We start from the raw sequence: 14,762 nt of genomic DNA, 5'->3' as shown, positions 1-14,762 counted from the left end.
TCTCTCTCTCTCTCTCTGGAAAGCTTCCTACGACGTTAAATTCTCTTCTTCTTCTCTCTTGCATGCTCCCTTGTCACCACATCTGCTGCTAAACTTTGACATGGTATCAGAGCCTAGGCTTGACGACACCTAGTGGATCCGGAGGACAAGGAGGAGCCAATTGAGGCTTCTTTTTTCAGCCAGCAGGAGAGTGACTTGTTGCGTTTTAGTCACCGAGAGCACCCTTGTACCAACATTTTTGCATCAAGAGGGGGTTGATATATCTCTGCAGCATCTTTGTTGCAAAGGATCCTTGTGTACCTGCGTTTTCCAGCCGGTTGTCGACCGAGGAGTGTTGCGTATTTCAGCGTGGAGCTGGACGAAATCGTGAGCTGCATTTTGAAGACCTGAAGGTGATTCAAATGTGATGGTTTGTGCCTGGTACCTTTGCAAATTTTCAACCCCGGTTGGAGACCTCTGTGTGGCAGAGGGTGCTGATTGTCAAAGAAACATCGGAACGGGGAACAGCCATTCCCGGATGGGGACCAGTCGGGACGTGAAGGGATGGACGGAGGGGGTTGCAGGGAATGTTATTCCAAACACCGTTCGGGCTCTACGGAACGGCAATAGGAGCACCTTTTTGGAAAAAAAACAGAGCAAAAAGACAGCCAGTTCTTGCATCCATTTAGGGCCATTTTTACCAAGACTTAGGGTCTGCTTTAGGGGGCCCCTGCTGTCTTTGAAAGAAGGCCTCTTCATTGCCCAAGCCTCAGCCTTCATTGTAGCTTCAAGCTCCCTCTCTAGTGTCTACTGTCTACTCTCATAGTTCATTGCATTGAGGCTTTCTGGTCCGATGGTAGTCTTATTTCCCCAACTTCCAAGCAAGCCGGCAATGGAAAGGCAGCCGACGTGTTTGCGGCCAAATGGCATCGATCATTGAGATCATTGGGTGCGAGAATTTGGTGGGCATGGTTGCAGATGTAGAGGCATCAAATAGGGTGTCCGGGGTTATCATCGCGTGTATTTACTGGCAGATCAGCTTCTCATTTTGCATGGTACATTGCCTCAACAACCTTCTCAAGGACATATGAGAATTTTCATGAATTGCACCCACCATTGATGATCCGAATCATTTGGTCTCCTTCGTCCTCAACCACTAAGAGGTGAGGTATGAGTTCTCAAAGGAGAACTCTCTCTCTCTCTCTCTCTCTCTCTCTCTCTCTCTCTCTCTCTCTCTCTCTCTCTCTCAGTTTTTAGAAACCTGCTTTGCCGAGCATTGGAGCTAGGGAGATCTAGACAACCCCGATGAAGAAGAGGAGCTACATAGTTTCGAAGGAGGCTACAGCAAAGGATTCAAGCCATACTCTTTCGTCGTCCAGAGTGCAGATGAAGATGGATCTCTACTCCCCTCCCATATTGTCTTCACATTGTATTGCTTAGTTTAGGATCCCGCAGTATTTATATTTTGTTATCCTAGTTTAATGTATTTTGTTAATCTGACTTTGTATGAGATACACTGCATTGTAACTTTCTGGTCTCATAGGTCACTTTGGCCTTTTGAAGACGTTAATATAACATTTCATTTCATTTCATTTCTCTCTCTCTCTTTCTCTCTCTCTCTCTCTCTCTCTCTCTCTCTCTCTCTCTCTCTCTCTCTCAGTTTTTAGAAACCTGCTTTGCCTACAACTTCTTGATGCGTGGCTGCTTGTCCACTTGTGGTGGAGCGCTGAGAGCGCTATTTTCTCAGCGCTATTCTTAGTGATGAGTGCAACCGCATGCCAAAGTCTTCTCAGTGGCTGGTATAGAATGTATAGTCCTGGTTGGTGATGCCGAATGGTGGGAGAAGGTGAAGACGCTTCATGCTATGGTGAAGCCCATTGTCTAGCTACTTCGATGCATTGATGGCATGTAACCACGCATAGGCGAAGAGCCATGGATCGGGTGATTGAGAAGCTCGACAAGCTTGTGATTGATGTGGACGGCCGCGAAAAAATCAAGTTCGTGTGTGTTTCCAAGTGGAATGCCTACTACTCTCCCCTACATGCAATGACCTTTGTGGTCAACCACGATTCAAGGTGATAAGCAAGAGCGATACAGAGGTGAGCAATGGGTTGTACATTGTCTTGAACCGACTTTGTCCTGACAAAGACCACCGGCGCTCTCTCTCTCTATGAGATACGGGGGCGTTTCCACTGCTTATTCAGAGAGGGTTTTGGTCCTCTATCTAGGGTCATGAGTTATGAGGATCAGAGATGTCTTGGACTATATCTACTTGAGTTACACAGGTATAGAGACACTTTACTGGGGAGAGCTAGAGAGAGGCAGTCCCAGAGACACATTACAGATTTCTTTTCACTAGATATGGGACAGCCAGAGGAGCAGCCACCACTGCAGAGCTCGTCCCACACTCATTTGACCACTACTGGCACTCTCATCGACCGAGCACTGGAGCTACAGAGATACAGACGACCGCGACTGAGGAGAGGAGCTACACAGCATCGACGGAGACTACAACAGAAGATTCGAGCCATACTCTCTCGACATCCAGAGTGCAGATGAGGATGGATCCTCACCATTTCTTCCATCTTTGTTTCACACACTGTTACATCCAGTTTACCGGGTACCTATTGTATCAGCTGCTACACCCACGTAGTTTTAGATTGTAGTAGTAGTAGTAGTATTTTGTTCCACTTCTAGTTCTTTTGTACCCAGACATGGTATTAGATTCACTATTTTGTAACTGATTGGTCTCATAGGTCATTTTGGCCTTTTGAAGACGTTAATATAACATTTCTATTTCTATTTCTCTCTCTCTCTCTCCCTCTCTCTCTCTCTCTCTCTCTCTCTCTCTCTCTCTCTCTCTCTCTCTCTCTCTCCAAAAGAAACGGCTTCTATGGTTCTCTAGAAGCACTGTTAGATCGCATTAAGATTGGAGCGACACTATGGTGGGAGGATTATGGATTAGATAGGCGTGAGTTGCAACAATTTTCCATTCGTGTTTTTGGCTAAGCTATTAAGCTCCAGTTCCTTGGAGCAACTTTGGAACATGTACAACCACATTGCCTCTAGGCAGAGAAACCTTCTAGGGGACGAGAGGACCAATGATCTAGTGGGTATATTGCTGTTACCACCTTTTCTTTGAGCAACAACAAAAGCGTGTTCAACTGCACGCTGTTTAGCCTTGTTCTTTCTTGAAAGTGACTCTTGCAACAGCAATGTGCATAATGCATCAAACTTCACAACATCTAGATTTCCTTGGGTCATAAGTCTCCAAGTACTAGCAAAAATCTGGTAAGAATTTGGTAATGCATCAAGAACAGTTTGCACAAGTGAACTGCCAAAAATTACTTCGCTTGCAGAAATGAGTTGCTCATTTACATTCTTGATACCACCAAGGAAAGTGTCCATGTCATCTTTCTCATGCATCGATCTCTTTACGCAGCAATGCAATTTTAGCCTCATTGCAACTCGCATAAAGACCAACCAGTATATCCCAATCTTGTTCATCTGATTTAGCTGAGCAAATGTGAGGAGTAATAGTGCGCTTCACAGATAATGCAATTAATGCACGAGCCTGCGCATCTCTAACATCCCAACGAGACTGCTCAACCGTAGGCAAAATAACTCTAGCAACAATAGTCCTACCATCAAAACCTGCAACATCCTCAACAGAGCCTACATCCACAGAAGGTGGATGTTCATCAATGCCTTGCACAACATTCCAAACGCCCTTTGACACAAGTACATGCTGCATCTTGTAAGCCCACGTTGGGTAATTGTTCCCATCCAGTTTATCCTTAACAACAAAAATCTTGAATACATCTGTGTTGTTATCAGCCATGGCGAGTGACTGCACCTGATGTGAAAATCGCCGGAAAGAGGTAAAATGAAGTAGGACCAACATGTGCTATATAGTACAACCCAAAGAAGAGTGTAAGGGACCTGTTCAATAGAAAATTTTATCGATAGAAATTCTACATGAAAGGACAAAATTGCTTCCGTAGTACTTTCTGTAGTGGAACGAAGGCTGAAATGAGCACGAATAGAAATTCTTAGTAGATCGAGCTCCACGAGCTCGCCCGAAGTATTTGTCAACCTGCTCACGCTCTCCAAAGCTCACCCAACTCGGAGAAAGTGAGCAGGTGTGTGCCGACGACGTCGGTAATTATGCCCGAGAGGACTCAACCTGCTCTGATACCAATTGTTGGAAATAGGGTTGTAGGGAAACACATAGCTTGGAGAAGAAGAATTTTAAGGCACACAACAAAGAGTATATTGCTTAGTGCACAATGGAAAGATAATTTAGCCCTAGAGTGATGGGCGTATATATAATGCACGGAGAAAAAACCTCCTAGTGAGGGGGAAAAAAGCCCCGGCGGTCCTAAGTATGTTCACACACATCACTACTACATGTATTATGGGAACAACTAAGCACTTTGGATACATCTTTTATGGCTACGTATGAAAGATGCTATTTTTGGACGGGATCCCCCTACATTGGACTTTCTAGGTAAGACGAGTGTGCCACTTTGAAACACCTGACATTTGTACATTCCTAAACCAAGTTAAGTATGTTCTAAGAAGAGAAAACACGCAAGAATACCACGTCCAGGGTTATGATGCCTTTGTAAGATATGTGCACAATAGCAATTACAACATCCATTTCTGCATATATGACACTATGTATATTGTAGCACTTGATCCCACATATCAAAAAGCATAGAAAGTGAGGTGAGTAATTTACTTAACATTATGAACGTGCCATTGCACGACATTCATCCCTCGTACATTCTCCGGTATGTGCCACACATCTCTCTTTGCAAGTTTAATCTTCATTGTCAATTTCATTTTCATTTTCAACAAAGTTTAACGCATCATTTTCTCTTTCTTCATACTCATCCATAACATTTTTATCACAGCCTTCATTTTGACTTTCTTGTGAATCAAAGGGATCTCTTGAACAACTTAATCCTTTTCCCTACAGTGGGAATCTTGATTTTTGCCCATCCAACTTACGCAATGTTGTTGAATTGGCTTTATCTGATAGGAAAATAATTCTAAATGACTTATTGGATTTATAAGTGAGAGGGTTTTCTCGCTTGGAACACCAAGAAAAATAATTCTAAATGAATTACTGGAATTTTAAGTGAGAGGGTTTTTCTCACTGGAGACATCCGAGTACAGAGTATTCCTAGTGCGTCGTTCAAAGTAATGACGAGAGCACTGAGAACGGGAATATCTATAAGGCCACCAGGAACGGGTACTTTTGATGTGTCACATCAGATGGGTGACGGGGAGTATTGGGAAGAAGTATCCGACCATCTGGGAACGGCCATCTCTAATGCGTCATAGGATGGGTGACAGAGCATCGCGAAGGAGATTGTACCGTAAGTTCAGTAGGAAGTGACTAGGTGATGGGTATTCCTGATGCGTCACAAGGTGGGTAACGGGTGCATCAGAAAGGGGATATCCATAGTCGAGAGGAAATTCCGAATTGTGTTAGAATTGAGCACAAGGAAAAGTAAGCACTTGAATGAACATGGGTTTAGATGAAACTTTGAGGAAAAACAAATACTTTCTGAGAAAGCGGGATTGCTTTTCGGGAAAGCAGATGCTTTTGCTTTCCCGCGAGGAAGTCTATGTCTGCATTGCAACTGTGCATGTGATTGCATCCAGGGACGCCTGGGAAGTGTTGTGAAAGCATTATTTTTAACTTATAAATCTCTTTCTGGGAATTACTTTTCGAGAACCGAGTTGCATTTTGAGCGTCGAGATTTTGAAGGTAACGATCTTCATGTTATGAACTCTGAGTATTTGTTTGCAGGAGCACTTCCTCTTCGCGAGGGAGTAGGAGCAGAGGAAGGCATGAGCCTCTGTAGGAGAAAACGCTCTGAGGAACTAGAGCCAGATCAGCCCAAGGGTTTCGTACCCGAGTTTGGGAAGTAGACACACGGATCGGAGAGAGGTAGTCTCTCAAGTTTTGATCCGAAAGTCTGGATTCCCAAGTAAGGACTTCATGTCCAGGAAAGCGGAGTTATTCTGCAGGAAGAGGACTCTGGAAATAGAGTCGGAAGAGAGTTGCAGGGATGCCATGCCTTGAGTCTGAAAGGTGAGATCCAGAGGCGAGAACCTCGATTCTCGAGGATTTCGAATAAGGAACAGAAGGGTTTTGCCCTAGGAATAGGAAGCCGAGGCTTCTGGGAACCATCAAGTTTTATTCTAGAAGGAACGTGGTAATACGTTCAGTTCAAGTGGTTGTATAGACTTCTCCTCAGTAATAAAGATACTATTACGGGGGGGGATCAGCCCATCTCTAGGTCCCTAGTACTGTGTCGATCTTCTCACTCTCCATCTCTCTCTCGAGACGACCGCGACTGAGGAGGGGAGCCACGCAGCACCGGCGGAGATTGCGGCATAGGATCCACAGGATTCTAGTACGACACCAAGAATGTCGATCGGGATATGCTTCATGCTACTGTTATATTGTATCATGGTGACACTTATCCCCACTTTGTACCTTTATGGTGATACCATTGCTCAGCCTACCAGCCACCCATAGGAGTCGGTAGCACTCCTATCAGTTCTTTGTTTGTAGTTTTCTTGTTTGTACCCAGACTTGGTACTAGACTCATCATTGTAATCAGTTGGTCTCATAGGTCATTTTGGCCTCTTGTAGACGTTAATATATCATTTCATTTCATTTCTCTCTCTCTCTCTCTCTCTCTCTCTCTCTCTCTCTCTCTCTCTCTCTCTCTCTCTCTCTCTCTCTCTCTATCTATCTATTTCTCTCTTTATCATCTGGCTTTAGTAATAAGTGATAAATCCTATTTATCCGAATGTATTTTATATTGCTATGCGCTCCCGTTTGTGACATGCAAAGTGTAAGTTGCGTTCCATACACATGCTCATTAACATAAGGACCAAACTATCTCTTTGAAAGCTTTCTTATTGTTGAATGTTGGTTGTCAAGACTACTGTCATACCAACACCCAATTACCTTCCTCAATAGCTTTCAATCTGAACCTATGTCTCTTATCAAACTTGTTGCCTCTTTTAATCGTGCGACTGCAATCTAAATATCTTGAGACTTTCTTTCTAATTGATATATATGCAATGCAAGCCTCAAGGTCTTCCTTACTCATTCCATCCTCCCAAGGTGTCATGGGGACGGACACCATGTGCCAACGGAAAAAGAACAGAATGAATAGACTTTCAGCACTTCAATAACAAGTGAATAGAAAGAGATGCACGACATGAGACAGGGGAGGGCGGAATTCCACCCCAAGAGAGCAGTGGCCCCAAACCTTGGCGCCCCTTTTGGTGTTTCTTTATATTGCTTCAACAAGGTACAACTCCCATTGCTCTCCTCTGCATCTCTTGCAGGCAGACTGCCAGAGTGAGAGCCCATGGGTCATATTTAAAGGCCCTTGGCATCTAAAAGCAGTTTACATGAAAAGCAGTCAAACTCAAAAGCTTTTGGTCCAAAAAGCAACCAACGCGTTTTGCGAAAATCCATACAGCTACCACGTGGCACTTTCAGTGGAAATTGTGGGATTGTCTGTACAGGCTGTCACGCCAGCATGTCAGCAAGAATTGTGGGATTCCATGCATCTACTGCCACGTCACAAAACGGGTACCACGTGCCAATAGAAAAGAGCGGATTGAGCTGACTTTTAGCACTTCAATAACAATTGAACTGAAAGAGAGAGATGACATGCGAGATGGAGTGGCGGAATTCCACCCCAGAGAGTATTGGCCCCAAATCTTGACGCCCCTCTCGGTATTTCTTTATATTGCATCATCAAAGTACAAGCCGGTGCTCCATCCTCTGCACCTTCGTCCAGAAGCATGCCAAAGAATGAGCCCATGGCCTCATATTTAAAGGCCCTAGGCCCAAAAGCAATTTACATGAAAAGCTTCAAACTCAAAAGCAACTGGTCCAAAAGCAAGAGCTCAAAAGCTGCCAACGTAAATCACGGAATCCGTACAACTGCCACATCATCATGTTAGCGCAAATTGCGGAGATCCGTACAGTCGATGCCACCTCGTCAACTCCACGCAACGCTCTGTGTGTGTGTGTGTGGGTCCTGCTTTATTTATATGCCTTTATGTCACTTGGGCCCCATCGGACGGGGTCCCATAAGTTGGTAGGACTTCTTTTCTTCTGTTGCTTGTTCTTCTTAGGGTTTAGGCCCTTTGGCTGGGACTTGCAAGTCGGCCCCGTTCTTCAATGGCTTGACACGTCAGCAGTTTGTGACACACGTCATCATTCTCCACGCTGTGTGTGTGTGGGGGGAGGTCTTGCTTTAATTAATTTCTTTAGGTCACTTGGGCCCCAACAGACGGGGTCCCATAAGTTGGTGGACCTTCTTCTGCTGCTTCTTCACTTAGGGTTTAGGCCCCTCCATCGGGATCTGCAGGTTGGCTCCATTCTTCAATGACTTGATACGTCAGCAATTTGTGACATCCTTCTTGAAAGAAAGTAATCTTCCGCGATTACAGCATATGTGCAAAACAACTCAAGTTAGCCAAAAATAACTCCGAGATCTCATTCCAAATCGGAGCTCTTGATTTCCTGGGTCCTTGGCTTCCCAGAAGAATCCGATCCAATAAGGAGTCTCATTCCAGATTGGAGGTTTTGATTTCTTGGGTCGTTGGCTTCCGAGAAGAATCTCATCCAATAAGGAATACTCAGTGGTTGGCACATCACAATGCAACAAAATTGCTCACATATGCATGTTACAAGACACAACAAACAACGCCGCCGAGCACTCCCCCAAGACAAACGGTCTGCGGCATGAAGCTACTCAATGACTACCTCGTCACTCCCCCCGCAAATAACCTAAAAAGGGTTGGGCCATGAGGTCAGAAGAGGACTGGCTCCCTAGACCGCAACGTGCGTCATTTGGAGGTTCAAGCATACAACGGAATGCTCCCTAGACATCCTGTGTGCGTCGTTCGGAGGTTTTCGAGCATTCAACGAAAAGCTCCCCAGACATCCCGTCTACGTCGTTTTGAGGTGTTCAAGCATATAACGAAATTCTCCCCAGACAATCCGTTTGCGTCGTTCTGAGGTTCAGACAAAACAACATTTCTCACTTTTCCATGCGGGAGTTAATCACCAAGCATTCAAAGAGTTCTAATGAGCACCAAGACAGGTTCAAAACAGATACTACCCATTTCAAACAGGATCACCAAACAAGTCCTCAAATAGATTCTCAGACAAAACTCAAACTTAAAAAGCAATCTCGACATCAGCTGAGCTCGAAAGTGGACTTGCTTTCCGTTCTGAAACCTGCACCAACAATTAGGGTTAGATTCCTTACATAAGGTTGTAGCCAACCACCACATAGTCCATAAGCTCTTTTTTGATAGACAATGTTCTTGTAGCGGTGATGGTAGTCCCAAGACATAACAATCATACTAGACCTCCAAGATTATCAGCTCGAAAAGAAACGCATGTTGCGAGGTGTCCAAAAATTTCAAGTCGTATTCTATTAGGGTTTCCGTGGCAAGCACTTCAAGATGCCCCACTCTGCTAGAAGCTGCGCTGCGGAGAAAGATATATGAAGGCAAATAACTTTGGGCAAAAATTTTCTTGAAAGCTTGCCAAGTCCTTGGAGTGTGCGTCTTGGTAGCTATAGACATTCACCACTGCATAGCACTGCCTTTGAGAAAAACAGCGGTTTGAAAAAAAAATCTTGGATCCTTCTCTTGCAAATGATCTTTATGGCTTATGCCCTGTAAAGCATAAAAAATGAGGTGAGCAATTTATTTTATCATTATGAACGTGTCACGACATGACAACGCTTCCTTGGAGTGTGAGTATATTTTATGCCACTAAGAAACCCTTGGGATCATCATAATGGGTCAAAATGCTGATTTCTGTTTGGAAAATGGAAGACCGGAAAATTTGCACAAAAAGTAAGGAGATTCAAATTCGAGGTCCTATTTTGGAAGTATATGAAGAGCATGGTTCCAAGATGCTTTGTACTATGCATGATATTTGTGACACCCACTCTCCATTTCTTTTACATAAAAAACCAAGGAACCAAATTTTGAGGTCACTTGGATAGACTTCGTACATAAACCTGCCACGTTCTAAAACGGGTTCTTCTTTCATAATTATTGGATCAAAAAATAGCTATGAGTTGCACATAGCTACCCAAAACGGGAAATCGGAATGCCAAACAGGGAATGGAAATAGGCGTGAAATGTCATTCCCTGTTACGGGTACTCGCGTGTGAAACACAGAATGGGGATTAAAGATGGGAAGTTTCAATAGGAATAGGGAATGAAGACTTGAAATGGCCATTCCCTGTAACTATCTACAATGCAATGGGTTGGTAGAGGCATTTAATAAAGTTTTGTAAACGGTCTTGTTTAAGTTTGTGGAAGCATCCAAAGAATTTGGGATATGAATTTAGAGTGAGCATTGTAGGCATGTAGAGTGACGAAGAATAGTCAGGGTTTCACTCCCAGTTCATTTGGTTTATGGTGAAAAATGTGTTATGCCGGTTAATTTTATGATTCTATGGAGTTTATTTTGAAGCATAGATAAAAAAGAGCTATGTATTCAATGAAAAAACAAAGGCAAAGGAGTTGCATAAAGCCCAAGGGCATGTTGTTGATGAGGTAAACTAGTGCTTTCGACAACACCTTCCAAACAAAGCTCAAGGCAAAATGGGAGGGTCTTTTTGTTGTGCATGAGGTGTTTGATAATGGAAGCTAGCAGCGTAAGGATTTGGATGGAAAGATGCATAAGGGAAGAGTGAATGGCATTAAACTCGAGCCTTATGCGACAAGAACTTGTGATGAAGCAAAACATGTACATGTATGGAACACTTAAAGTGTTCCATGTTGCTTTGGGGGGAGGGGGGGCAATATGTGACGTGCTCTTGCAAAGTGATGCGGACCACCCCAAAGACTTCTAGATGGATTTTTTAATGCTTTTAGACTTTGTATATGTCGATAAAGCATGCTTGTATAAAGTGTACAAGGTGTCGTGTGCCTATTTTTGTTTTTTTTGTATATAAAGGTGACGAGACTTGAAAAAGTGACGAAGTACTTAAAAAAGATGAAGAAAGTGGACTTTTATCAGTTTTTGGTTGTGAGTGAGGTGGGGATTTTGACGAAGAAGAACTAGCAATCAGAAACCATGATTGCTGCAAAGGGTGGAGGCGTTTGGGAGTAGAGGAGCTTTTCTTACTAGTGGAGTCTAAGAGAGGGTGTCCCCTCCTGTATAGGCTTCAAATAAAGTGGTTCTTTGCAGCTATGATGAATAAAGTTATCTTGTGTACCCACCTATGCTTCTAGGGATTGCTAGTGGGAGTCATATTTTGACAAAGAAGTGTGAAAGTCAAAAGTCAAATTTCATGGAGCCTACTGTTCTTTTCACAAAAATCTCACCAGTTTCCGTCTCTTGTTCTCTGTTTTTTTTTAGTGATTTGGAGTTTCCCTTTTTGGTTGGAGTTTTGCACAGTTGATATTATAGTGGTGTATAGGGAGGTTAATCGAGTCTAGTCGAGGTTCTCTGTTCCCAAGGGTAGAGGATTTTATGCAAGGATATGCTAGCCCATATCCTTTTAGAAGATTATTCTCTTAATCCTCTGTTTTGTGGTGGTTGGAGGTGTTGTAGAGGCTAGTCCCCCCAATCCTTTACATAGCGATAATTTGTGAGAGTCATCGAGTGTGCATTTACACATAAATAAAAGCATTTGTGGAATGAATTTCTTGTGTTTGAAGAGCAATTAATGTGCAGGTCCACTTGGAGCTTATCTATCATAGTCTAGATGATGATGTGCTTTTGGATGCCTCAGCAACAAACCCAAACTTCGCCTCCATACCGACAGCCTCAACGCCATTAACATCAGTGGAGAAGGTAATCACAACCAAATTGAATGGGTTGAAGCAAACACCATACAAATCGCTGATGAGGGAAGGAGCTGTAATTCGAGGCATATTGCAAGTCACTGTGATCCGAGGAGAGAATCTAGTGGCCAGTGATTTTAACCAACACTGTGATCCTTATGTGGTCCTGAGGATGAAGAAAAGTGATGCACGCAAGACTACGAAGGTAGTATTTACTGCTTTTTAGACTCTACATCTGTTGTATATCTGCAACACTTTTGAACCTTTGGCTGCCCCAATTTGGAGTTTCTTGTCCTCGAGTTAATGTGATGATGTTACTGGTGGTGTTGCAGGTTATACCCAAGAACTTGAATCCAGAATGGAACCAGCACTTTGATTTTATGGTTGAAGATGCTATACATGACATGCTGCTAGTCGATGTATTTGACCATGATACTTTTGTCGAGGTAAGTGTACTGTGCCTAGCAACAAATTTCAATCAGAAAAAGGTCAAGGTCTGAAAAACTAGCTTCCACAGAAATAATCAAATCAAGCTGTCATCTAGATGGCATTCCGAAGAAATTAAAATTGTTTACAAGGAGCTTTATGTTTTCAAGCAGTGTGCATGTGTGCCTTTGGGAATCCTAATTTGCCACAGAGATGGATTCAGACTTCCTCTTTTGAATTTGGGAAAACGCTTAAACAGACAACAAGCAGAAGGTCAAAGTTCAACTTTGAATATAACATTTTTTCATCTGCTTGGTGTGTCTTCACAGAAACGCCTTGGAAAATGTGCGATAACCTTAACAAGGGTACTGCGAGAAGGAGAACACGACGCTGCAGTGCAATTGCTCGGTGGGCAGAGTGGTCAGATCTTCTTGAAACTTAATTGGTTACCCCCTGCTCCCCCAGACCTTCAGTACATTTAACTACAGGCCATTACCATTGACCTGAAGCCAGCCAAGAATATAACTCGAGCCCATGATGGCCATTGGTAGCTCAAAGTACCCATGGGTTGCCTCTCCATCTGCATTCAAGCCAATGCAAACTCCGATTATCCTTGTGGGCCGTGGCCACTATCATGTGGATGTGTTTCAAAGGCCATGACCAAGGTCACCAATCTGCTCACACAAGCTTGACCATTTGGTAAGAAAAGAATTGCCAAATCAACTCTCTGTAAGAGTTATAAGCGAAAAACGCCATGGCCTCACAGTTGTAATTAGAAAACTTCTTTAGTGGGAGTCTATTCCCAGTGTGGCCATGCTTGTATACCTAATCCGTGACGAACCACATTCCAGGAAGTTTATGATGCTTCAACTGACTTATGTGGTCTGCATTCCAACAACACTTCATCAAGAAATCTGTTGAGCATACTGATCTTCTCAAAAACTGACTGCTTTTTTCTTTCCATCTGCCACTGTGCCACCCCAGATATACATTACATGCCTACCAAATAAAGGGAAAGAGGAAGAGTAGGAGGTTGTTGTTGGGCGGAGTCTCACTTTTCTGTAGTGAGATTAGTGGGATTACATTAAATTCTCAATATGTTTCAGTATAAGGGCACTAAAGAGACAATCTACAATGAAACTCAAAGGAAGGAACCCCTACTATTTTTTGTTCCAGTTGCAGGTTTACCTTATCCACAATTATAGAAACCATACATTTCCCTAAAACTTTAACATGACCACAAATTTTAATGATTATCTATTAAATTCACTAAGAGCTAGGTCCCACTATGGATTAGTAGTATAAGTGGGATCAAGTAAAAGGAGCTCATTGCCTTCATTATCTCCTCCTATGAATTTAGTATGATTTGGGGAACAACTCCTTCACAAGGCACTAATGAATCAAAATTCTTTTTGCGCTTTCCTTTCTAAATTCACTTGAATTTCTTTCGATGTAGAGTCAAACTTAGCCATGGTTTCATGATAGGATTGTTGCTCATTGAATTTTAGCTCTTAAAACTGAACTTGTTGATGGAGTGGGGGGGCTTGACTCTAATACTCTTAATCTATAATATGGGGACTCTGCTCTCAGAAAACATTTACCAAATTGGCAAAAGGCGGGATAGTTAACGGTCGTTTGAAAAGATTAACTGAAGTAGCATTGCTATTTGAAGCTTTCTTATCAAAATAGCTATTTTTGTTTTAGCATGGGAAAGGTAATATACTAAACCTTTTGTGAGTTTCCCAACTCATTGCATGGAAGCACTCTTATTTGCTTGTGTGCGTTGGCCATACACAATGAACACAAGGTTGTCTTTGCATAAATATGAAGCGTTTTTCAAACATCCTCAAGACAGGATTAAGATTTTGTGAGAAACAAGGGCATGCTTGCATGTGTGTGTGTGTGTGTGTGTGTGTGTGTTTGAGAGAGAGAGAGAGAGAGAGTGAGCTTTTAGCGGAAAAGAGAGAGATTGAGAGAGAGCTTGTAAGGGGAAAAAAGAAAGAAGAAAACTTGAAAAGGGATGGTTGGCACTCCTTTAATGTGTATGCACCCTAACTGGCTCTCTTGGGATTGTTTCTTAAATCTCTCTCTCTCTCTCTCTCTCTCTCTCTCTCTCTCTCTCTCTCACACACACACACACACACACACACACACACACACTTTTTTTTGTAAATCACACACACACACATGCACACAATATTGTATTACTATGTTCAAATTGCTCTTGATGATGTCCAATTGTTGGGTATGTGGTTTTTGGCATGTGCACCAACATATGGTGTGTACCTTTCTTAATTTAATCACTATCATACGAGGAAGCTTGTCAGACTTCCATCTGATGTGTATGAGGCATACTAGCATCCAAATGAGTTATACATGAGTCTAGCCCACCACCCTAGCCTCATGGGTCAATTTCACATTTGTAGAGCTGATTTGGGTGTGCCTCTTAGGGCCAGATTCATTGGTACTATTGCATTGTACTACAC

General features: G+C 43.0%; 1 protein-coding gene across 3 annotated transcripts in view; it reads left to right on the top strand.

The window, feature by feature from the left end:
- LOC147459308 (synaptotagmin-5-like) overlaps nt 1-13,237 on the top strand; it is a 161,303-nt gene extending 148,066 nt beyond the window's left edge. For all 3 annotated transcript variants that reach the window (XM_086510601.1, XM_086510602.1, XM_086510604.1), the window contains 3 exons: nt 11,741-12,055; nt 12,183-12,296; nt 12,606-13,237. In XM_086510601.1, the coding sequence (XP_086366727.1) occupies nt 11,741-12,055; nt 12,183-12,296; nt 12,606-12,758 (582 nt within the window). In that variant the 3' untranslated portion in view covers nt 12,759-13,237. The remainder of the gene's footprint in view (nt 1-11,740; nt 12,056-12,182; nt 12,297-12,605) is intronic.
- The last annotated feature ends 1,525 nt before the right edge of the window (nt 13,238-14,762 follow it).

This window comes from Adiantum capillus-veneris, chromosome 4 (genome assembly GCF_014529385.1).
Source record: "Adiantum capillus-veneris isolate H3 chromosome 4, ASM1452938v2, whole genome shotgun sequence".
Lineage (NCBI taxonomy): Eukaryota > Viridiplantae > Streptophyta > Polypodiopsida > Polypodiales > Pteridaceae > Adiantum > Adiantum capillus-veneris.
The sequence above is the reverse complement of the archived record's forward strand: the minus strand, read 5'-3'. Positions and strand labels throughout refer to the sequence as shown.